Consider the following 23,333-nt stretch of genomic DNA (forward strand, 5'->3'; position numbering starts at 1 on the left):
TTATGTCCACTAATAATGATTTTAGTGCATTTTAAAGGAAAAAATAATTTGGTATCTTCTTTGGAGGGCGCCCTGTCAGGTAGGCTGTATGGCTTTGGTTGCTCTACTTTGATGTCTCAATGGTATGTATGCATTTAGGCATGAAAACATAAATAAAACAAGGGTTGGTTTCAACACATAATTAGTATGAATCTGTATATAAAATACTAGTAATTATTTAAAGTTTCAATAATTAAATTAGTATTTAACCAGTTCAAGTCCAGACCAATTCTGATATTCCTTTCACTTACAAAAGATGTCCGACTCTCCCCGCATAAGGACAACCTTTGAGAATGTGCATGTGCACATGAAACACGTCGGACGGGGCCTACACACTGACACTATTGCCGCTGTGTCCTTATGCTGGGAGCAGTGGCCATTTTTTGTAACTCCTTAGTTTTTGGCCATTGTTTACATATATGCTACAGCTTTTAAGAATTCTGACTTTAATAAAACTACACTATGTAAGCATCATTTGGGCTCCTGCGAGTGAGCTTTATTGTGCACAGTGCCGGTCTCCCATGAAGTTTAACCTGCTGACTACAACTCTGGATAGGATGTCACCAGGCTCCAGGTTATTAATACAAGGCTCATAATGATTTGATATCCGGCGAGTGCATAGAATAGTGAAGGGATACTGCAGCTAAGTAGCACTGTGTAACACTCTGGATTTTCAAGTTTATGATCATATGCTGGTTTATATTTTCTCTCTGTTGAGTATTCTGGCACACTAAACTGTCATGGTTGATCTTTGGAACCCATTAAGGACTTTCTGCCTAATAGAATTGTACTATGCACATGGGACTGTTATTATTTATTTAATACATGGATATTCACTATATACTGTATCACGCTGCACTTCTTTTGTTACTTCATTGTTTATTGAAGGTTGTATATAGTCACCTTTACAGGTGCTAGCTGCTTGTTATATTTGTATATATCTGATCAGCGCTTACTTATTCCATTTTGTTCTTTCCTTTTTCATTTTTTTTTATTTATTTTTTACATGCACTTTTTTTTTCCTCTCTGCAAGGAGAAACAAAGATATAATATATCAATATATAATCTGATTGCTAAACAATTATGGGCCTGTTATCATTATTTATATTAAAGTAACACCCCTCGAAGTCATATAAGGTAGCTAACATATCAGCATTCAGATGGTAAAATGTTTTGTTACGTAACTGACATTGAAAAAACATTCGGAGAGAGAGAGACCTACGTTTATTTCAATGCAGATACAAACAAGCAAAAAACTTTCAATGCCTTTACTACCCCAAAGGAAATTAAATAGACTCCCAATATTTTGATATTCTCTTCAACACAATGGTGAGAGGGCTGGATTACCTTCTGAAAGTCTATATTGTACATTTTCCCAGAGGCCAACACAATGGGAAGCTTTACTTTTTATTGTATTAGCTGTTCTTCATTGTTCTGAAGTGAACATAAGTTTAAAATGTAGTTTCTATTTTGACATTGTGGGGAGTTTGTAAAGAAACGTATTCCATGACACTCACCAGTATTTGGACAAATTTAAAACGGCTATACCAGGGATAAGTGGTGATCCGTCCATGCAGGAGGGTTAGGAAATATAGGCTGATCAGAAATTGCTGAAGCCAATAACAGTGTTTTAAGATCACGAGCTTGTTCTATGTTGTATTTGGTACTAGGGTTGCATTGATACCAATATCTGTATCAGTGCCGTTACAGAGTATTTGCACGTGTAGCAATCTGGACTAAAATTGCAAAGCATAGCGATTCCATATCATTTCTATGAACTGTATTGTTCCTCTAGTGCCCAGTGTCACTAACTGACATCATAACTGTGAGCCAAACCAAAGGGATGGTAGGATTAGTAGTTCCTCAGAATGGAAACTGCTCCATATGACTATGCACCCGGACTACATATCCCAGGGATCTTTGCCACCATCAAGGAGAATGCTGGACCTGGTGTGTGACAGAGCTCTCTGTACAGAGAGGGTGAGGTTAAGGCCTACCACATGGTGTACGACATTCCAGTACAGCCGAGAAGGGCCCACCACTGCTTGCTGTTCATCAGAGATCTATCCCGCACCTCTCTGATCGTCCAACAACCCATGCTTCGTGCTTCGCATATTAGATGATCGTCGCAAGCTAATCCACTGCAAGGACGCCTCCAAGGGAACCTCTGTTCTTAAGGCATTGAATCAGCCTGGTCGTTGGTGAGAGGGAAATAGCCCACCTTTGCAAGCCTTTCTTTGTTGCTTCACTGGGACACTTTACTGCATTTCTACTTGAACATTGTACATAAACACCTTCCGCATCAACCCTTCCAAGAAATACCTTTGCCTTGTTGCTGCAACATTTTGGATATAGTTAACGAGCTCCGACTGCCGGCAAACTGGGACATTACTGTCATTATTGCTTAAAGGGCCCTCATACCGTTCTCGCTTAATTGATCTCTTATTAGGATTAAAAGTTAAATAGGCTGGTCTGGGTTTCCCCCTTTAGAAGTCTTGCCAGAAAGAATGTTTAACTCTTGCTTATCCTTTCAGGTCATGCTCAAATGATACTCCATTGTACATATGTGTATATCATATACTGTATTGCCAAACTATCATAACCTCTATTATTTTAGAGGAATTCTTCTACTGGACTAGGACTGTCATCCAAAGTTGATCTATTACCTCCTCCGTTCCACAAGATCTTATTTGAGTTATTCAGTAAATGTATATAGAATATAACTCATCAAGTTGTTGACTTATTACTTTAAGGTGGTGCAAAGATGTCCAAACTCAGTGTCAGGTGGGTTGGAATATTCCCAGGGTAATGGTGGTACAGATGAGCAGGTAAATCTAAGCAGCACTCCATTGTACATATGTGTATATAATATACTGTATTGCCAAACTATCATAACCTGTATTATTTTAGAGGAATTCTTCTACTGGACTAGGACTGTCATCCAAAGTTCAGTTGATCTATTACCTCCTCCATTCCACAAGATCTTATTTGAGTTATTCAGTAAACGTATATAGAATATAAACTCGTCAAGTTGTTAACTTATTGTGGAAGTGATGTCAGCTTGGGGGTGGGCCGCCTATACATCTCCTCCAGCCCTTTTAGCTGTCCTTAGATGGCGCATCCCTGTCTTTCTTTACTGGGTCCACGCAGGAGCGGTGTGGGAAACTGCATGCAATTCTGACAGGAATTGCACCACATTCCTGTTTAAATTGCATGCAATAACAGTAAATACCCTCCAGTCAGTGGCGTACTAACTAGGAGGTGGGGGGTGTGGTCCGCCCCAGGTGCCACACATTAGGGGGGGGTGTCAGGCGGCTCCCCTGTATGAAACAGTGAGAGTAGGACAGGCTTGGTAGTGCAGCCGATGTGACATCCTGAGCAGGGAGAGGCAGACTGACCCATTGTCACAATGCTCTCACTCTCTGTTAAATTATAACAGCCCAGTGAGTGAGTACAACTCTCCCCCCCCCCCCCTCCACAGAGATGGAAGAGTCTACATTGGCTCTGCCCCCTCTCTCCCCTGCGTGTCCCATCCATGCTCCATGCAGCCCGTGTGATGATCTGTGCTGCTCTGAAAGGAATGTGGGGGCGGGGACATTTAAACAGTGTGAGCAAGAATATCCAAGTAAGTTATCAGCACTGTCCCTGTGTCCAGACTCTGCCCTCTCTCTCCCAAATCTCATTCACTCCCCCTCTTTCCTCTGTTGTCCTCCAGAATCTTTCCATCATGTTCCCATCATGTTCCTTTACCAGGGTTTACACTAGTGTGTTCATAGACATTGCATGTGATTCGCACCGAATTGCTGTGCAAATCACATGCAATGTCTGTGCGATGCAAATTCAGCCATACAAACTGTACGGCTGAAATCGCATTTGCACCAAAATGGTGAGGGACCCTTTTTTTGGTCTGCACTGGAATTGGATTGGATGGGTGTTTACACCTATGCAATCCGATTCTTGCACCATTTCACAGTTCTTACTGCGATTTGCAAACCGATCTGGGGATGTCATTAATTTTACATTGACACCCGTAGCAGCTTGCAAACGGCAGCGTGAACAGCTAACAAGCAACATGCAATGCAGGAATCTGCACTGGAATCTCGCCGATTCCTGCATCGCATATATGTGAACCAGGACTCCAGTGGGTTCACACTGATGCGCTGTGGTTCAGTTGCCTCAATTTTCACTACAGTCCCACAGACTTCTATTAGGTTACACATTTTTGCACCTTTTTCTGAAAGCGCACCAAATGTCCTCTATACTGAATCTTTCAGAAAACACAGTAAAATTACCCAAGCTAATATTCGTCTGTGGGACTGCAGCTAAAAATGAGGATTATATGCAGAAAAACTGCATATACCCCAACACTGCAACAAACTCCAGGACACCAGTGTGAATCCAAAGGCTTCAGGGTGCTGTGTAATGTAAAGGGGTCCAGGAGGTGCAGAGGGTTTTGTAATGTAAAGGTGTCCTGAGGTGCAGGGGGTTGTGTAATGTAAAGGGGTCTAGAGGTGCAGGGTGCTGTGTAATGTAAAGGGGCCCTGAAGTTCAGGGGGGTGTGTAATGTAAAGGAGCCCTGAGGTTCAGGGGGTTGTGTAATGTAAAGGGGTCCAGAGGTGCAGGGTGCTGTGTAATTTAAAGGGGTCCAAAGGTGCAGAGGGTTTTGTAATGTAAAGGTGTCCTGAGGTGCACAGTGCTGTGTAATGTAAAGGGGTCCAGAGGTGCAGGGTGCTGTGTAATGTAAAGGGGTCCAGGAGGTGCAGAGGGTTTTGTAATGTAAAGGTGTCCTGAGGTGCAGGGTGTTGTGTAATGTAAAGGGGTCTAGAGGTGCAGGGTGCTGTGTAATGTAAAGGGGCCCTGAGGTTCAGGGGGTTGTGCAATGTAAAGGGGTCTAGAGGTGCAGGGGGTTGTGTAATGTAAAGAGGTCCAGAGGTTCACTGGTTTTGTAATGTAAAGATGTCCAGAGGTGTGTAATGTAAAGGGATCCAGAGCTGCGGGGGGGGGGGGGGGGCTGTGCAATGTAAATGAGTCCAGTTGTGGAGAGGGGGTACAAAGTAGTGACAAAGAGATATTGGAGGATGCAGAGCTATGCAGGGGACACAGTGCGGTGTTTTTACATTTTAAAGTGAGGGGGGGTGCCAGATATAGGAGTCGCCCCGGGTGCCGAATGCTCTAGGTACGCCCCTGCCTCCAGTGCCAACACCTAAATAAAGTACAAGTAATGCACAGTGATGTGATTCAATAACATAAGGAAAATTAACACAGTAAGTATCTGTGTGCAACAATAGCAAAATTAACAATGGTACTTCAAAATATCAATAAACATGAATAGGAATAAATGATAAATAATAAATGTCCGTGAATAAACATAAGATGTTCAAGTAGAAAAATGGTGCTTCTTCCTAACACACATTAAACAAACTGTGACTGTGATCCTCCACCAGCCAGCATGCACCTCCAGCAAGTCCCCAAATGGTCAGATGACACTTTAAATCAACCTCCAATACTGCCCACTCAGCTTGTCCCAGGGTCAAGTAGATCCAGTCAATTCTCTGGTAATCTTAGATAAAGAGCTCAAAAACAAAACAAGGGTTTCCATAGTGCAGTATTTTATTAAAAGGTAAAAAGGACACACAAAAAACACTCACAAAAGTATATGAGTCAACGAACACAATAATGCATCAAAGGAATACCAATATGGCCAACTTCTGGTCTGCACAGGAAATTATGTCACCCACTTCTGTTCCTATGCATTAAGTCACATGATTCCTGATATATATTTTTTTGCTCAGAAGATTGATTAATGATAAATTTGTTATTTTATTTAGTGTACACATTTAACTGAGAGGATTGTTATTGTTTTTTTTTATTCCACTTGGAGAGGGCCACTGTCTGTGTAGCATGTTTATTATCACTTTTTAGTACTTAGGGAGTAATGAAGCATAATTTGCTGTTGTTGTATTAGAAGTATGGGAACACATTGGGTTGCATGGCACAGTTTTTTTTATTTTGTTGATTGTCATCCAGCAGCGTGTTTTTTCTTGTCTTCTTTATATTGGGTAGTCCTCTCCCACCATGAAGCCTATTTTTATTTGAAACCGCATAGCCAATTCGGACATTGCCTTTATTCCAAATATAAGTCTCCAACAGATTTGTAATTGTTTTAAAAGCATACAAAGATATATCAAGATATATGAAGGTATATCCTGTCACTTAGGGATGAGCTGAACACCCCACCCCCCCAGAACATGCAAAAAGTTTGTTTGAACACGCAAACACCGTTAAAGTCTGTGGGACAAGAACGTGAAAAAACTAAAGTTTTAATTTCAAAGGCTTATATGCAAGTTATTGCCATAAAAAGATTTGGGGACCTGGGTCCAGCCCCAGGAGACATGAATCAATGCAAAAAAAAGTTTTAAAAACTGACGGGAGCAGTGATTTTAATAATGCTTAACGTGAAATAATAAAAAATGAAAAATTCCTTTAAATATCATGCCTGGGGGGTGTCTATAGTATGCCTGTAAAGTGGCACTGTTTTCCTGTGTTTAGAACAATACCACAGCAAAATCACATTTCTAAAGGAAAAAAGTAATTCAAAACTGCTTGCGGCTGTAATGTATTGTCGGGTCCCAGCAATATAAACGAAAATCATTGAGAAAAACGGCATGGGTCAAATGACCAGGCCCTTTGGGTCTGTTATGGATATTAAGGGGAACCCTGCACCCAAATTTTTTTAAAAATGGCGTGGGGGCCCCCAGGCACTATATACTCTGAACAGAAGCATATATACTCTACGGCCTGCCCTATATACGCTGCATAAAATTGGGCCTTAGGTTCTGGTGGTACCAAAACACCGTAAGCCCTCACAGTTACTCTAGGTGAGCGCAGGAATGGGCCTTGCTTTGAAATACTATATCAAAAATTGTAATTACAGGCTCCTGTTAAACAGGGGCAGAAAAATTTGGGCCTTTGGTGGTGGTGTTGGTGGTGCCACAACACTGTAAGTCCTCACAGTTACTCTTGGTGGGGGCGCAGGAATGGGCCCTACTGTGAAATATTAGATGAAAAATTGTAATTACATGTCCCTTTTAAACAGGGGCAGAAAAATTGGGCCTTTGGTGGTGGTGGTGCCACAACACTGTAACCCCTCAAACATACTCTTGTTGGGTGCAGGAATGGGCCCGCTGTGAAATATTAGATCAAAAACTGTAATTACATGCCCCTGTTAAACAGGGACAGAGAAATTGGGCCTTAGGCAGTGGTGGTGGTGCCCTAAACCAAAAATGTTGTTGGAAGCTAGCATCATCAAGATTGAGGAGGAATAGGATAGTCACTCAGCATAGGCGGTCTTCAAGGGATCCCACATCCATAGAAAAATCAATCAATTACATCAACATCAGGTGCTTGATAGCTGCTGATCCAAGAGTGATTCATTTTTATGAATGTGAGCCAAACAACAGAGTCTGAGGACAGGCGCACTCGATGATCCATTAGAAACCCTCCAGCAGCACTGAATGTGCATTCAGAAAGAACGCTGGATGCAGGACAGGCCAGTAGCTCAATTGCATATTGAGCAAGTTCTGGCCAGTAGTCCATCCTCATGACCCAGTAACCCAGTGGATGGTCTGTTGGAAAGGTCTCCAAGTCTGCTCTTGCCCCTAGATATTCCTGCACTATGTAATGCAGATGCTGGCGATGGTTGCTTGAACAATCAGACCTTGGCGCTGAGGACTGAAAAATTGTCTAAAGGAATCGTCATCGGCACCAGCCACCTTCTCCATCGCTCTTCCTCTGACTGAACGAAGCCTCAGAAACACATTGTCCAGCACAAGGAAAACACATTGCAAAAAAATTTCTTCAAGGCCTCCTAAAGATGTTTCATCCTCTGCTCCCTCTGCGAAGGCCGGATGAGTTCTGCAACCTAACCTTTGTAACATGGATCAAGAAGGGTTGCCAGCCAGTAATGATCCCTCTCCTTGATACCACAAATCCTAGGGTCCTTTCGCAGGCTTTGCAGAATCAGGGCCATGCAGCATAACTTTGCAGAGGCATGCGATTTTGAGTCCTCTGGGTCACTAAGGATCACATTATCCGTAACAACCTCCTCCCAGCCACGTACAACTCCTTGTGTTTCTGGGGACTGAAAACTATCCCCTGAAGACTGCTGCTGAGTGTTATCCTCCACGTCCATGCTGACACAATCCTCCTCCTCCTCTTCTTCCTGTGTGTTTGACGAGCACACAGGAATACTATCTGGATAAAGGGGGCTTTGAGCAGTAAGGAAGTTCTTCTCTTCCTCCCGCTGTTCTGCCCCAAGTGCCCTGTCAATTATTCTACAAAGCGTGTGCTCCAACAGGAAGACAAGAGGGACAGGATCACTGATGCATGCATTGTCGCTGCTCACCATCCTCGTGGCCTCATCAAATGGTGACAGAACAGTACATGCATCCTTGATCAGTAGCCATTGGTGTGGCGAAAAAAAGCCAAGCTCCCCTGACCCTGTCCTGGTGCCATACTCACACAGGTACTCATTGATGGCCCTCTGCTGTGAATGCAGCTACTGTAGCATTGCCAAATTTGCATTCCACCTGGTGGGCATGTCACAAATGAGGCAGTTGGTGGGAAGGTTGCATTCCCTTTGAATGCAACCTCAGCCAGCTGAGGCTGCGTTCAGCCAGCTGAGCAATGGCAATGTATGACCGGCGGAAATTACCACAGACTTTTCTGGCCTGCCTCAGGAGATCCTGTAAGCCTGGGGACCTGCACAAGAACCGCTGCAACACCAAATTCAGGATGTGTGCCAAACATGGCACATGGGTCAAGTGTCCCTGTCAGAGAGCGGAGAGAAGGTTGGTGCCATTGTCGCATACAACCATTCCTGGCTAAATCTCGTGTGGGGTCAACCACCTCTGAGCCTGCCCCTGCAGAGCTGACAGAATCTCAGCCCCAGTGTGGCTCCTGTCCCCTAATCAGACCAACTCAAGCACCGCATGGCAACTTTTTGCCTGAGTTCCTGTCCTTGAAAGCTTAAAGAGCACCGCTGGTTCAGAGGACAAATCTGCAGAAAAGGCCATAGAGGAAGAAGAAGAGGAGGGGTGGGGGAGAGAGCTGTGGCAGAATCACCACTAGCATTTTGGAGGCGTGGTGGAACAAGCTCCAACAATACGGAACCCTGTCCTGCATCTTATCCAGCTGCCAGCAGAGTTACCCAGTGCGCCGTTGCCTGCTAGACCATGAGTCAGAGGTAATATGCATCTTACTGCTGACCACCCTGTCCAACGATTGCCTTCCACGTGCCTGTAGAAAGCCAGAATGGCCTTCTGTGAAAAGAAATGGCATTTTGGAATCTGCCACTGAGGTACTGCACATTCCACAAATTCATGACAGGGGGCAGAGTCTACCAGCTGAAAAGGCAGCTGTTGCAGTGCTAGCAATTTGCCAAGCTAGCAGTCAGATGCTGAGCATGTGGATGGCTGGGACAAAATATCTTTTTATGGTTTAGCAACTGGGGTAGGGAAATTTGCCTGCTAAAATTAGATGGAGGTGTACTGATAGCAGATTACTATTACTATACCTTCATTCCTCTCAGTGCAGGTTTTTGAGAGGACTGGAGGTATAGTGGGGTTAGAGATCCCAAATGAGGAGCAAGGAGAAGTCCTCCTTTTTTTTTATGTGGGTCTTTCAAGTGCTGTTGCCAACGGACTGCATGGGAGGTCGTCATATGTTTAGTGAAGCATGTGGTGCCCAAGCGGCTGCTGTTCTGGCCACGCTTGATCCACCTCAGACATAGGTTGCAAACAGCAATGGTGCGATCTTCTGCACATGTGTCAAAAAAGGCCCACGCTAAAGAACTTTTCAAAATCAGTGCCCTGTACCTGTGGAGCTCTCCAGCAGCATGTACCCGACACTGTGGTCGAATAGTTCGGGGGACTCCTCCGTGCATGATGGTGGGGCTACGGAAGGAGTGACTTTGGACAAGGAGCCGGTGAAATAGGCCACTTTGGCAGCTGCATTGGAACGCAAACTACTCTGAGTCTGGGTGACAGAGGATAATGTCGGCTTTGTTATCCACTCCACCAACTCTCTTGTATGTTCTGGTTCAATAACATGGCCAGCAGCAGAAAAAAAGGCCAATCGTGCCCCATGGCCACCTGCAGATGATGCACCATGTCCACGACCAGCACTGTTGACTGTAGACACAGAGCCTGCTTGCCCTCTTTTAGTGGCCTGTAAGCGTCTGCCTCTCCTTGGTTGCTTTACGGACATGATGTATAATTTGTTTTGCAACACCACACTGCACTGTGTTGTGTACTGTGTACACCACCAGAAAAGTAGTAGAAACAGTACACCACAAAATGCACTGTAGATATAGACTACACTGGATGCCGCAGAATATATATATATATATATATATATATATATATATATATATATATATATATATATATATATATATATATATATATATATATAAAGTGCATTCCGTGTTGTTCTATTTCTAATATACTTCAGGCGGTGTATTTGATATATATATATATATATATATATATATATATATATTAGACTGACTGTATATATATATATATATATATATATATATATATATTTATATACATATCAAATACACTGCCACTAACTGAATAACCTGCCTGCTTAATCTAAATCACACTATCTCTCTGTCCACGCCAACAACACTACACAGGGCCGCCGTGTAGGCAGCCTTATATAGTGTGGGGTGTGGACTTAGTCCCCCTGAGACATGATTGGCCAAAGCTGCTTTTAGCCAATTATGGCTCTCTTAGCAGAGGGCGCTGGGTTTAGCCAAAACATGAAGGTCAGGTGCACGCTTTGGCCAATCATCAAACAGCAATGCACTGCGCTCTCGCAGTGCATTATGGGGCATTCTGCGAGCACTCGAATTTCCCACGAACACCCCATAATGTTCGTTCTTTGGCGAACGGGCAAACACTCGATGTTCAAGTCGAACTTATGCTCGACCCGAACATCAAGCTCAACCCTACTGTCACTACAAGGTAAACCCTCCCACAACATCTATCACATGATTGAATAATAATAATAAGTGAAGCACTTTCACTGGATTGAACAGGGGAGGAAGCCCTGGGTGTACAGGGTATGTCCAAAGTATTTAGTCCAAGCGTTTTTAGAGGTACACAACATTTCCAAAGTCTTTAACTAGCTAAAAAATTATAAGTACAAGCATATGTTTTTCTAGTTTGTGTTACCTATTTTCCTATTTTAATCACTTGCAAGCAAGTGCAAGTGATTACATTTTTAGCTTTTAGCGCTGTCACTCTTTGAAAGACAATTGCGCGGTCATACAACACTGTACCCAAATGAAATTTTTATAACTTTTTTTCCCACAAATAGAGCTTTCTTTTGGTGGTATTTGATCACCTCTGAGTTTTTTATTTTTTTGTTAAAAATTAAAAAGACCAAAAAATGTGTAAAAAAAAAATACAAAACCGTTTTATATTTTGTAAATAAATTTTGCAAACAGGTAATTTTTCTCCTTCATTGATGTACGCTGATGAGGCTGCACTCATGGGCTCTGATAGGCTGCACTCATGGGCCTCGATAGGCTGCATTAATGGGCACTAATAGTTGGCACCGGAGGGCACTGATGAGGTGGCACTGGTGGGCACTGAGAGGTGTCACTGATGGGCAGCACTGAGGGGCATTGATAGGTGACACTGAAGGTCACTAATAGGTGGCATTGATAGGTGGCACTGATAGCTGACACTGATGCGTGGCAGTGATGGGCACTGACCGGCACTGGTAGGTGACACTGATAGGCAGCACTGCTAGGTGCCACCGATGAGGCACTGATTGGCACCACTGGTGGGCATTGATAGGTGGCACTCGTGAACATTGATAGTTGGCACTGATTGCTGGCACTATTATGAACTGGTGGGCACTCGATTTGTGGCACTGTGGGCACTGGTAGGTGGCACTGGCAGGCAGTAATGGTTGGCACAGATGAGGCGGCTTCGCCTCTTCCTCTTCGGGACCGATGTCCCTTGCACAGATGCCGGTGATCGGCCTTTTACCAATCTTCTGTTTACATCACATGATCATCTGTCATTGGCTGACAGCTGATCATGTGGGAAGGGGCCGGGATCGACCCCTTACTCCGATCTGTGATCACCCGAGTCTCACCGACTTGGTGATCATAGCGTGTGCCACGTGTGCCCTGCAGGTGGTGTGCGGGGAGCGTGCAAAGGGGAGGACGTCTATTGAATGCCTCCCAGCAAAGTAGGTCCATGATGTAGCCGTCATTCAATTATAGCGCAGATCTGAAGGGGTTAATGTTTTAGCATTTTGAATTGGTTTATTACATATATATGTATATTTAGAAGTGAAGTAATTCAAAAATTGTGCAGTGAACCATAAATAGGTACACTGGTTTAATTGAATCTCATTAGCTCCTGGTATCTCATTTTGGTACTCGAGGCTCCTCTTTTTTTAATCTAAACCAGAATAGCCATAGACCAGTGGTGGTCAACTTTCTTGATATAGTGCAGCCCTCCACATCATGAAAGGGCTCCAACATCAACAGAGCAAAAAAAAAAAAAAATACTGAATGAAAAGTAACTGAATGACATGTAGGGGGCTATTAGTCAATGCTTTACTCAAGAGTCACACATTTTTCAAATGGATTGTCTAATGAGACAGTTGTATATTGGGTAAAAACATTGGTAGACCCCCTAGTTTGCTAAAACTATATTCTTTAACAATTATCACTGTTTTTAATTAGATACTTTTTTTTTTTTTTTATCAACACTGCTGGTCTCCTGTAGTAACATTGGGTGCACCCCAATTTTAATGCTTTTATGTTGTAACAAAAATGATTTCAGATGATAGTCTTTCCTATATTCATTTAAAAACACTGAAGCTAGTTATAAAATCATACAATCCACAGTATTTCTGTGTAATATGATGCATTTTGCCTTGTGAAGTCCACAACAGTGACTTTTTAAATAATGATTTCAGTTACAGGAACTAAACATGTACAGACTATGTATAATCATTCAGTAATCTTTGGATGGATAGACAATTAAATTGATCGTTAGTGCAACTAAAAATGGCCAGATCATTTTGCTGTATAGGTATACCTTTTGATGACATTCACCTATGAAAGATATTTCATATAAATGATTCCCTATATTCAGTGAATGTTTGTTAGAAAATCACACCTTTCTTTAGACCACTATTCTATGCCTATGGGCAACTTAATCTACACAACAAGCAATGCTACCAAATTGTGATTGAAACACAAAAGAAAGCAGTCTAAAAAAAACATTATACTGGTGGTACCTACAGTACCTCTTTTTAGTATTGACTTAAAACAGAATTTGTAGTGGGATTTGATTACATTAATTGAATATTCAGTGTCAGAGACAAAAGACACAACAGGATATAGTCAAAGACTATAGACAGGATACAAGATAGGGTCAGAGACTATGGGCATGGTACAGAAGAGGATCAGAATCTACAGACATGGTACAGGAGATGGTCACAGACTGGGAACCTGGTATAGGAGATGGTCAGAGACTGCAAACATGATTTAAATTGGTTGTAAACTCTCCCCCACAACTTTATCCCATGTAAATCAGCAGAAATCAGCATAAAAAAAACCCTAATGAACACTGCTTGTAGATATCTCCTTACTTGCTTAGTATTGTTGTAATCATTTTTGTTCTTTTAAATGACATCACTGAGCATGCCCAGATCTCTCCTAATTATCTATTATCAGGACTTCCTACGGCACAACACTGAAATCCCAGGAGACTGCAGAAATATCCAAAGCTTCCTCCTACACCCCATGTGACCATGTGACATCACATGCAGTGTAAACCAGGGCATCAGACAGCATTACTGCAGTCTTATCAGCTTCAGCTGATAAGACGGACAAAGGCAAACACTAGATAATCGGCACAAGTAAATACTATGAAATAAAACAAGTCAGCTATGAACAGGGAACCAGGGTTGCCATAGAAACGTTGGACTGAGAAGGAGGCTTGGTTAACACTACAGGAAGTGCTCAATGTAAGGTTGGAAATACACTCCACTGTGTACTCTATAAACAATACTTAAGATGGCGCTGCCTAACCCCCGGAAACATGTTTTTTAAAGTTTCTTTAAACAGTAAGTAATATACGATTTGGGCTGGATTACAGTGGCTATAGTTTGATAATTACTTATTATAATGGAGTAAATGAAAACAAGCATCAGAGTGGGAGAGTTGACTTCCTTTTTAAGAGATGGCCTGGGATTGTGAACAGGCAACAGTTGACTTTCAGAGACCGTAGACATGCTAAAGAAGTTGTTGGAGACTGGGGAAATGCTTCAGGAGATAGTCATAGACTGGAGACTGGAGATATATTACATGAAACGACTAAAAATTATTGCTATAACAGGGCAATAGGGAAATAAAGACCAGTCTCTGCAGGGGCCCCGAGGACCACACAAAAAGATCCAAAGAGCTGCATGTGACCCCTGGGCTGCAGGTTGGGCACCAGTGCCAACGACAGTTAGATGTATGAAACAACAAGAAAATAAACAATCTGACAATTTATTCATTTTGTTGTTAGCAAACAAACATTACAGCAGATATAAAAATAAGAACACCTGTCAAAAAGAACAATAAATACATGCAGAAAAATAAAATATGCTCTGTAAAATGTCCAGCATCCCTTTGGCTTAAAAGTAATTACAAGCATTTTATGCTTAGACAATCAAAGAGATATCATATCCATGACATTGAGGTGTCATGGCTGGTACAGAATACAGCACTACATATTTCGACATATAAGAGTATAAGACCCAGTTAAAGCGGACCTCCAACCTCAAGTGGAAGTTCCGCTCATCGGAACCCCCCCCTCCGGTGCCACAATTGCCACCTTTCAGGGGGGAGGGGGTGCAGATACCTGTATAATACAACTTCCGGGAATAGCTAGCCGCAACTGGTTGCAGATGCCCCCCCCACCCCCGTTGTGTTCTGGGAAACATACAGTTCCCAGGACACAGGGCGACTCGAGCATTCGCAGTAGGGAACCGGGCAGTGAAGCCGCAAGGCTTCACTTCCCGATTCCCTGACAGAGGATGGCGGAGGGGGGCAGCCAAGAGACGAGCTGGACCCTGGAACAGGTAAGTGTCCATTTATTAAAAGTCAGCAGCTGCAGTATTTGTAGCTGCCGGATTTTAATATTTTTTTTCAGGTGGCACTCCTGTTTAATTACTTGTCTAGTCAATAATGAAGTGTCAGTGTTTCATTGGTGATATTTACAGAACTTGGCACAGAAGAATCACATAGAGCCAAAGGATGGACATTGCGGGTCTGTAAACATTACTTGTCGCTGTCGGAGGTTTCACAATCACTGGAACATTTGATCTGCACAGAGTGCAGCTTGATCCACAGTAGTCACAGGATGATATTTGACTCATTTCTGAAAGACAAAAAATAAATATTTTTAAGATATACACATATTCAAGGACATGTAAACCCTAACTGAATGACATGTAGGGGGCTATTAGTCGGTGCTTTACTCAAGAGTCACACATTTTTCAATTGGATTGTCCACAGTGACAGTTGTTACATATTGGGTAAAAACATTGGTAAATAGATCCCTTAGTTTGCTAAAAAAAACTATATTTTAAACAATTATCACTATTTTTCATTAGATACTTTTATGTAATGTATATCAGCACTTCTGGTCTCCTGTAGTAACATTGGGTGCACCCCAATTTTAATGCTTTTATGTTGTAACAAAAATAATTTCAGATGATAGTCTTTCCTATATTTATTTAAAAACACTGAAGCTAGTTATAAAATCACACAATCCACAGTATTTCTGTGCTATATGATGCATTTTGCCTTGTGAAGTCCACAACGGTGACTTTTTAAATAATGATTTCAGTTACAGGAACTAAACATGCAGACTATGTATAATCATTCAGTAATCTTAGGATAGACATTTAAATTGATTGTTATGCCCCATACACACATCAGTTTTTCTGCTGATTTTTGTCTTCAGATTTACCAAAACCATGTAGTGCAACTGCCTGCCTGATTGCATACACATTGAAACTCCTAAGGTTTGACCCCATATTATATGGTTTTGGTAAATCTGAAGGAAAAAAATCAGAAAATCTGATAATGTGTTTGGGGCTTTAGTGCAGCTAAAATGGCCAGATCATTTAGCTGTATAGTTATACCTTTTTATGAAATTCATCTGTGAAAGATCTTTCATACAAATGTTTCCCTATATTCAGTGAATGTTTGCTAGTAAATCACACCTTTCCTAAGACCACTACTCTATGCCTATGGGCAACTTAATTTACACAACAAGCAATGCTACCAAATTGGGATTGAAATTGGTGGTACCTACGGTAACTCATTTTGGTATTGACTTAAAACAGAATCTGTAGTGGGATTTTTATTAACCCCCCAATAATTATAAGTTCATGATCAGTGTACAAGCATTCACAGTATCTGAGTGTCTGGAAATCTTGAAGAATGCTGTGGAAGGGCTACCTGATAAAACATAACACATTTAAACAATTGGAAAACATCTAAACTGCTGGATAACTGCTCTTATATTTTCTATTGGCAGTGTTTGTTAGGCATGGAAGCAGTTCTGAGTGGCTGCTGACCACAAAATGCTGTAAAAGGCTTCTTTGCAAGATCTGATCATGGGTACAATGCTCTGCAGATTGTAATCACTGCCAAATAATTATTAAACGCAAACCAATCATGAGATCAGTGTTGCTGCACTTACTGTTTTTTGTAAAAGGTGGGCCTTTAAAGTTTTAAAATAAATATATATAATCTCAGAAATAATTAATTTGATAGCACCTACCTGGGCTGTAATAGTCAAAAACTTTAATAACAGCATCTTTAGAACCCGCTACCATGGCTGAACGAACCATTGGAATTGATATACAAAGCTTATCATTGGTCAGCTGGAAAAAAAATATAGAGAGAGGATTTAATTTATTTATACACAAGAATATTTTCAAATAAAGACATTCCATGGTATTTTATCATGATCTACTAAAAAGAGCACTGGCAGATTCTTCTCCACCAGAGCACATCTTCATACCATATAGCAGAAGAAGTACAGCCACCAAACCAGAGACCACAGATGTCATTTTAAAGGCTCTAAAGTGCATTTGCCTCACCCCCTGCTTATTGTGTGCAACCAACATAGGTAAAAGTTTAACTAAATTATGTTAAACTATTTTTTCTAAAGCTGTAGTATTTTATGTTAAAAAGCATACTAGCTATATATACTTGTGGCCCTTAAAGTTTCAGCAATGGTACAGTCATTTTGAAAGAGTGAATTTATGAAAAAGAGAAATAACGTGATGGAGATAGTTAAAGTGGTTGTAAAGGCTGAATGTGTTTCCCCTTAATGCATTCCCTGCATTAAGGTAAAAAAAACTTCTATTGTCAGCCAAATACTTACCTTCCTAACAGCAGCATCACTGCTCTCTCTCTCCCTCCTCACTGGACTCAGTGAAAGCAGGGGGAGCCATTGACTCCTGCTGCTGTCAATCAAACCCAGTGACGAGAGTGGGGGGCGGGACTGAGCTGCACTGTGTGTGTCAATGGACAAATACAGAGTGGCTCAGGATTGAACCAACGCATGTGCCACCATAAGAAGTGGCTTCCTATGTTGGCACCTGGAGAAGAGGAGGAGCCTAGAGTGCTGGCAGGGGACCCCAGAAGAGAAGGATTGGGGCTGCTCAATACATTATTTAACAGGCATGTCTGGCCATTTTATGATTTAAATAAGATATAAAAATAATTTATTTTTAAACTTACTGAGTCAAAATACAGATAAACTCTGTCTTCTTTTGGCTCCACCAGTTTCAGAGATGTTGGTCTGGTAATATCTTCAGTTTTCAGTGTGAATCCACTCAGGAAACCAACATCTAGAAGTGCCATACCACTCTCATTTCCCATTCCCTGGTAGCTGTGGGCAGATACAAATGTATATATTGTAAATAATAAAGCAGCATTAAAACTCACATAACCATGTATTAAGTAATTCATACAATAGGTCCAATTATGAGAAGCTCCATACATTTAAATAATAAAAAGTGGGTGATCTTCCCTACCTTGTACATATGTTCACAGAGAGTACATTAATGCTGTTTGTATTTTCTATCACATTTACATCTAATGTGAATGCTTCTGTCACTGGAGTGTTTCTTCTGCGCCTCGATAATGTCTTCCTGTTGTACAGTACATTAAACTGTAATAAAATATCAAGAAACATGTCAGGTACTGTAATATAATCACAACTTAAACAAAACAATATTTCAAAATGCATTCTCCTGCCAAAATATGTTTAATTATATGAGGCTCAATTCACACTGCAGCGCTGTCTGACTGCAGTGCAAATCACATGCGATCTCTGTGCGATGCGATTTCAACCATACAGATAGTATGGCTGAATTTGCATCGCATTCTGACCAAACTCACACAGAATCAGATTGCACCCATGTGATCCAATTCCTGCCCAAATTTGCAGTTCACTCTGTGATATGGGAACTGATTTGGGGGTATCATTAACTTTTAATTGACACCCCCAGGAGTTTGCATAGGGCAGTATGAACTGATCATGGGAGACATGTGAATTGCAGGGATCCCGCATCGCTGCAGTGTGAACCGGTAATTAAAGCGGAACTAATGTTTTTCAATTGCAAATTGCGAGCAGGCAGACTCTTTATTGCAGAAGATACATGATCGTAATGTTCTCTGGCATGTACTGTAAACTGGGCTGCACATGCTCAGTTTAACATACATCTCTGGCACGGTCCCTATGTTTCGGGTAGACTGAAACCTGTGCATGCGCAGGAGTGACATCATACCATGCTGGCCAAGACAGTCAAAGATCGGCACCTAGAAGAAGATGCCAGCGAGAGACAGGGAACGTTGAAGGAAAGGTACGTTTATTTCTCCTTTAACACAAGGATAAGGCTCCCTAAATTAGCCAAGTGACTGTGATATTCAAATTTCATTGGACTCCACTAAAAATAACTGTCACTTTTTTTTCAAATTAGTATACTTATTCTGGAATTGTGAATTGAGCCTAATGTATGTAAATTGCTAACAGTACAGAAATAACGTAAGAAGTTTGAAACAAAAATCAGTGTTGCCATCTGAGGGAGACAAGACTAAAGCCCCATACACACTATCAGATTTTCTGCTGATTTTTTCCTTCAGGTTTACCAAAACCATGTAGTGCAGGGACCTGCCTGATTGCAAACAAATTGAACCTGCTAAGGTTTGACCTCCATATTATATGGTTTTGGTAAATCTGAAGGAAAAAAATCAGAGAAAAACTGATTTACCAAAACCATATAATATGAGGACAAACCTTAGGAGTTTCAATGTGTATGCAATCAGGCAGGCCCCTGCACTACATGGTTTTGGTAAACCTGAAGGAAAAACTCAGCAGATAATCTGATAGTGTGTATGGGGCTTTAGGGAATGCTTTTTCCTGCCTGCAGCAGACTGATCTCATCTCAATCTAGGCAAAATCTGGAATTTAAGGACTTATTTTTAATAACAAGAGCTACAGCATTTTTGAAAAAGATACCATGGCTGTATGTGTGGCATGTCAGCAATATACAGTGCCTTGAAAAAGTATTTATACCCCTTAAAATTTCCCACATTTTGTCATGTTACAACCAAAAACATAAATGTAATTTATTGGGATTTTATGTGATAGACCAACACAAAGTGGCACATAATTGTGAAGTGGAAGTAAAATGATAAATGATTTTCAAAATTTTCTACAAATAAATATGTGAAAACTGTGGTGTGCATTTATATTCAGAGGACTTCACAGAACAGCTGTAATTATACTGAGATTAAATTACACACAGGTGGACTCTATTTACTAATTAGGTGACATCTGAAGGCAATTGGTCCCACTAGATTTTAGTTAGGGGTATCAGAGTAAAGGTGGCTGAATACAAATGCACGCCACACTTTTCAGATATTTATTAGTAAAAAAAATTGAAAACCATTTATCATTTTCCATCCACTTCACAATTATGTGCCACTTTGTGTTGGTCTATTACATAAATTCCCAATAAAATACATTTACGGTTGTAACATGACAAAATGTGAAAAAATTTCAAGGGTATGAATACTTTTTCAAGGCACAGTATTTATGCAAACTTCTAAAGGTCCACTTTAGGCTGGGTTCACATGCGTGGGTCTGATTTCTGTGCATAGTCCGGTATGGTTTCCATTCAGCGATTCAGGTGCGAATTTGACACCTAAATTGTACCTGAACCGGACTGAAAATTACACAGGACCCTTTTTTTATATGCAAACTCGCCCCATTGAAAGCCAGTCTGCTTCACATGTTATGAAGATAAAAAAATACAAAAACTGGGCAACAAGTTACAAATGATTTTACCTGTACAATAGCTACTCCTCTTCCAACAGCAGTGGCATTGACTGACAAAGGTCCGGAGACTGAAATCTAATAGATAAGGAAAATACCAGAATATTATCTCAAAAACAAAATAAATCAAGTTCCAGGGGACAAATGAACAGGCACGTGAGCACATTACACTAGTTGATCATTTAGAATGTATTAACATAATGTAGAAAAATCATAACATTCTATTTACTGTAATTAAAATCCATCCCTACCTGCTGTCTGTGTAGCAAAAGTAAATTGTCATTGGTGATATAAAATTGTTTTGGAATTTTCACAGTTGAATCAGAAATAGACACAGTAAGCGATGAATCCACAGGGGAAAATAGCTCCAAAGCCTTGCACAGAGCCTGCAGGGCCACAATTGTATCCTGTAAAGTCATAAGAATGAAATATTTAGCATATTATGAATAAAACATGTCTGGTTTTAATCTCGCACAACCAAATAAAGTGTTTGTAAAGGATTTTTTTAAATCAAAAATAAATAAAAATATATTTATAATGTTTTTTTTACCGTATATCTATACAAAAATATGTTGCCGTTAATTTCTATTTTAAACTGAACAATTTGTTTTACAAGGTGATCATATACAATCATTTTAAGGTACAAAAAGGTTTAGACTGTACAACTACTTTAAGACTTTCTATATCTCTCAGCACTTTGACCATGCTATTGCTCTCCTAATATAAATGAAAGAATATCTACTGTAAACCCAAAAATGGTAATATACTGCAGTGTATAATTTCTTAGGTGTGTTGGCTGCATTTGTTGTTTTTAGGATTTTTTTTCCATTTATTTTTGCCTGGTGATCCAGTTAAAACACAATTCCTGTCTAAAGCTACACTTAGGCTGCGTACACACGCGCGGACTGTTCGCCCAACTTTGTCCGTCCAACAGTTTCGGCAAACAGTCCGCTCAAACTTAGCATGGACGGACATGCCCACACACGACGAACGAACAGTTTGCTGAAACCGTGCGCGATGACGTGAACGGCACGTACGACGGGACGAAAAATACGACGTCCTATACACTGCATTATAGCTTTCGGCGTGAAAATCCTTTCTGAGCATGCGCGCAACTTTGTTTGACGAACAAGCCTACACACGGGCGGACTGTTCGCTCAAACAAGGTTTCAGCGGACAGTTTTTCGGAATTTCCGAAAAACCTTGTCCGTCCAACTGTCCGCTGAAACTGTCCGCTGAAAGCCCACACACGAGCGGACTGTCCGCCCAAACACTGTTCAGCGGACAAAGTTGGGCGAACAGTCCGCCCGTGTGTACGCGGCCTTATAGCTACACTCATTGCTCTACTGTAGCTAGTGAGAAGCAACATGGCCACCCTAGGACAGCAGCATTGTCAGCCTGTGGAGAGGGCAGTGTTGCATGTACTAGAAGATTTCAATGGCTTTTGTGTAAGTAGCAAATTAAATCTGAACTCCAGCTAACACTTTAAGGCTGGGTTCACACCTATGCGAATTGAATGTGTCTGACTCTCTGTGGAGCCCGTTCACATATCTCTGGTGCGGCTCCGGAGCGGCTTGCACAGGAACGTTGTGTGTCTTTGGCTCCATTTCAGCGCTGAATACAGGCAAAAACTCGTCCCTGAAACGTAAAACAGGGATGCACCGCACCCCTGCTGCGAGCCGCATTCTTTGGAGCTGTGAACCAAGCCTCGAAGCAGTTTTTTTAAATTCAGGATAAAGTTTTTAACTAAATGAATAAAAGCTGGCAGACTGCATCATGAGATTTTTTTTTAGACCTTAGTTTCAATTTAATTTACATTTTTACCTGAGTTGATCCATAGCCCCCAAGAGAGCTCTTTTGTTGGGTCAGCCATTTTAGCACAGGAAGAACATCTAAAAACCTCCTCTGTTCAATAAAGGAAAGTAAGACATAAGCTGTAGTTTCAATATCTGTTGTTCTTGGCTTCCCGTAGTAATTGGTTGTTGCAGATGATGAAGACCAGAACTTCATATCTCCTAAAGAGTGAAATAGTTTTGCACAATGTTAGTACTCTTTGTATTTAATAATACATAGCTGAAGTAAAAGTGTTAAAACACACAAACAAGCACACAGGCATTTTGCATGGGCTGTGAATTGTATTCCGAGCTAATGTAATTCATTTAATTCTGAATACAGTAGTAAGGGATTTAAAGCTCTGCCAAGTTTTTATTGCTGTCTTTTTACACATAGCGGAAATTTCTCCTAACATCTTATCACAGTTACAAATATTTTCTGACCTGGAAATGAGATGAAATCTCCCAGCAATAAAAGTCTGTCAGAGCTTACCTTCCACACTTGAATAAAACACTTCCCTTTAGAAAAGCTTTCCCTCACTTCCTGTCCTGGTGACTGAAGGGTATTCAGGAACTGAAAGACTCTACCAAATAAAAAAGCATCCGACGGGCCCTGGGACGTTAATGTTAGTTCATATTAGGTAGTGAGAGGAGAAAACCCATTCAGAGATCTCACTGGCTAAGGTTAGGCTGCTCACAAGAGACAAGGATACCCTCTATTGGCTACCCAATAGGTTACTGGAAAAAAACATTTACCAATAGGAGTGCTGGACCAAATGGTAGGAGAGTCAAATTTGGACCAAGTTTCCTGCAATTGGTACATGTGTTTTTTCCAGGACCTGTAAGATGACAGCAGATGGAAAAGTACATGAAAACCAGTGCTTGTATGAATTAAAAAGGAGCTCTGGTGTATTTATTTACTACAGGTACTTATATAGCGCTGTCAATTTGCACAACGCTTTACATCAATATTGTATATTCACATCAGTCCCTGCCCTCCAAACAAAATCAT

The 23,333-nt window shown here is 41.2% G+C and overlaps 1 protein-coding gene across 1 annotated transcript in view; it reads right to left on the reverse strand.

The window, feature by feature from the left end:
* Nucleotides 1–14,647: 14,647 nt before the first annotated feature.
* Nucleotides 14,648–23,333, reverse strand: part of LOC143986712 (CD109 antigen-like) — a 101,260-nt gene continuing 92,574 nt past the window's right edge. Inside the window, 8 exon segments of the mRNA XM_077485115.1 lie at nucleotides 14,648–14,688; nucleotides 15,411–15,506; nucleotides 16,920–17,022; nucleotides 17,888–18,038; nucleotides 18,184–18,320; nucleotides 20,502–20,567; nucleotides 20,741–20,896; nucleotides 22,314–22,504. Of these exon segments, the coding sequence (XP_077341241.1) occupies nucleotides 14,648–14,688; nucleotides 15,411–15,506; nucleotides 16,920–17,022; nucleotides 17,888–18,038; nucleotides 18,184–18,320; nucleotides 20,502–20,567; nucleotides 20,741–20,896; nucleotides 22,314–22,504 (941 nt within the window).

Source organism: Lithobates pipiens, unplaced genomic scaffold (assembly GCF_037356315.1).
Source record: "Lithobates pipiens isolate NorthernLeopardFrog02 unplaced genomic scaffold, aLitPip1_a1.2 Scaffold_18, whole genome shotgun sequence".
NCBI lineage: Eukaryota > Metazoa > Chordata > Amphibia > Anura > Ranidae > Lithobates > Lithobates pipiens.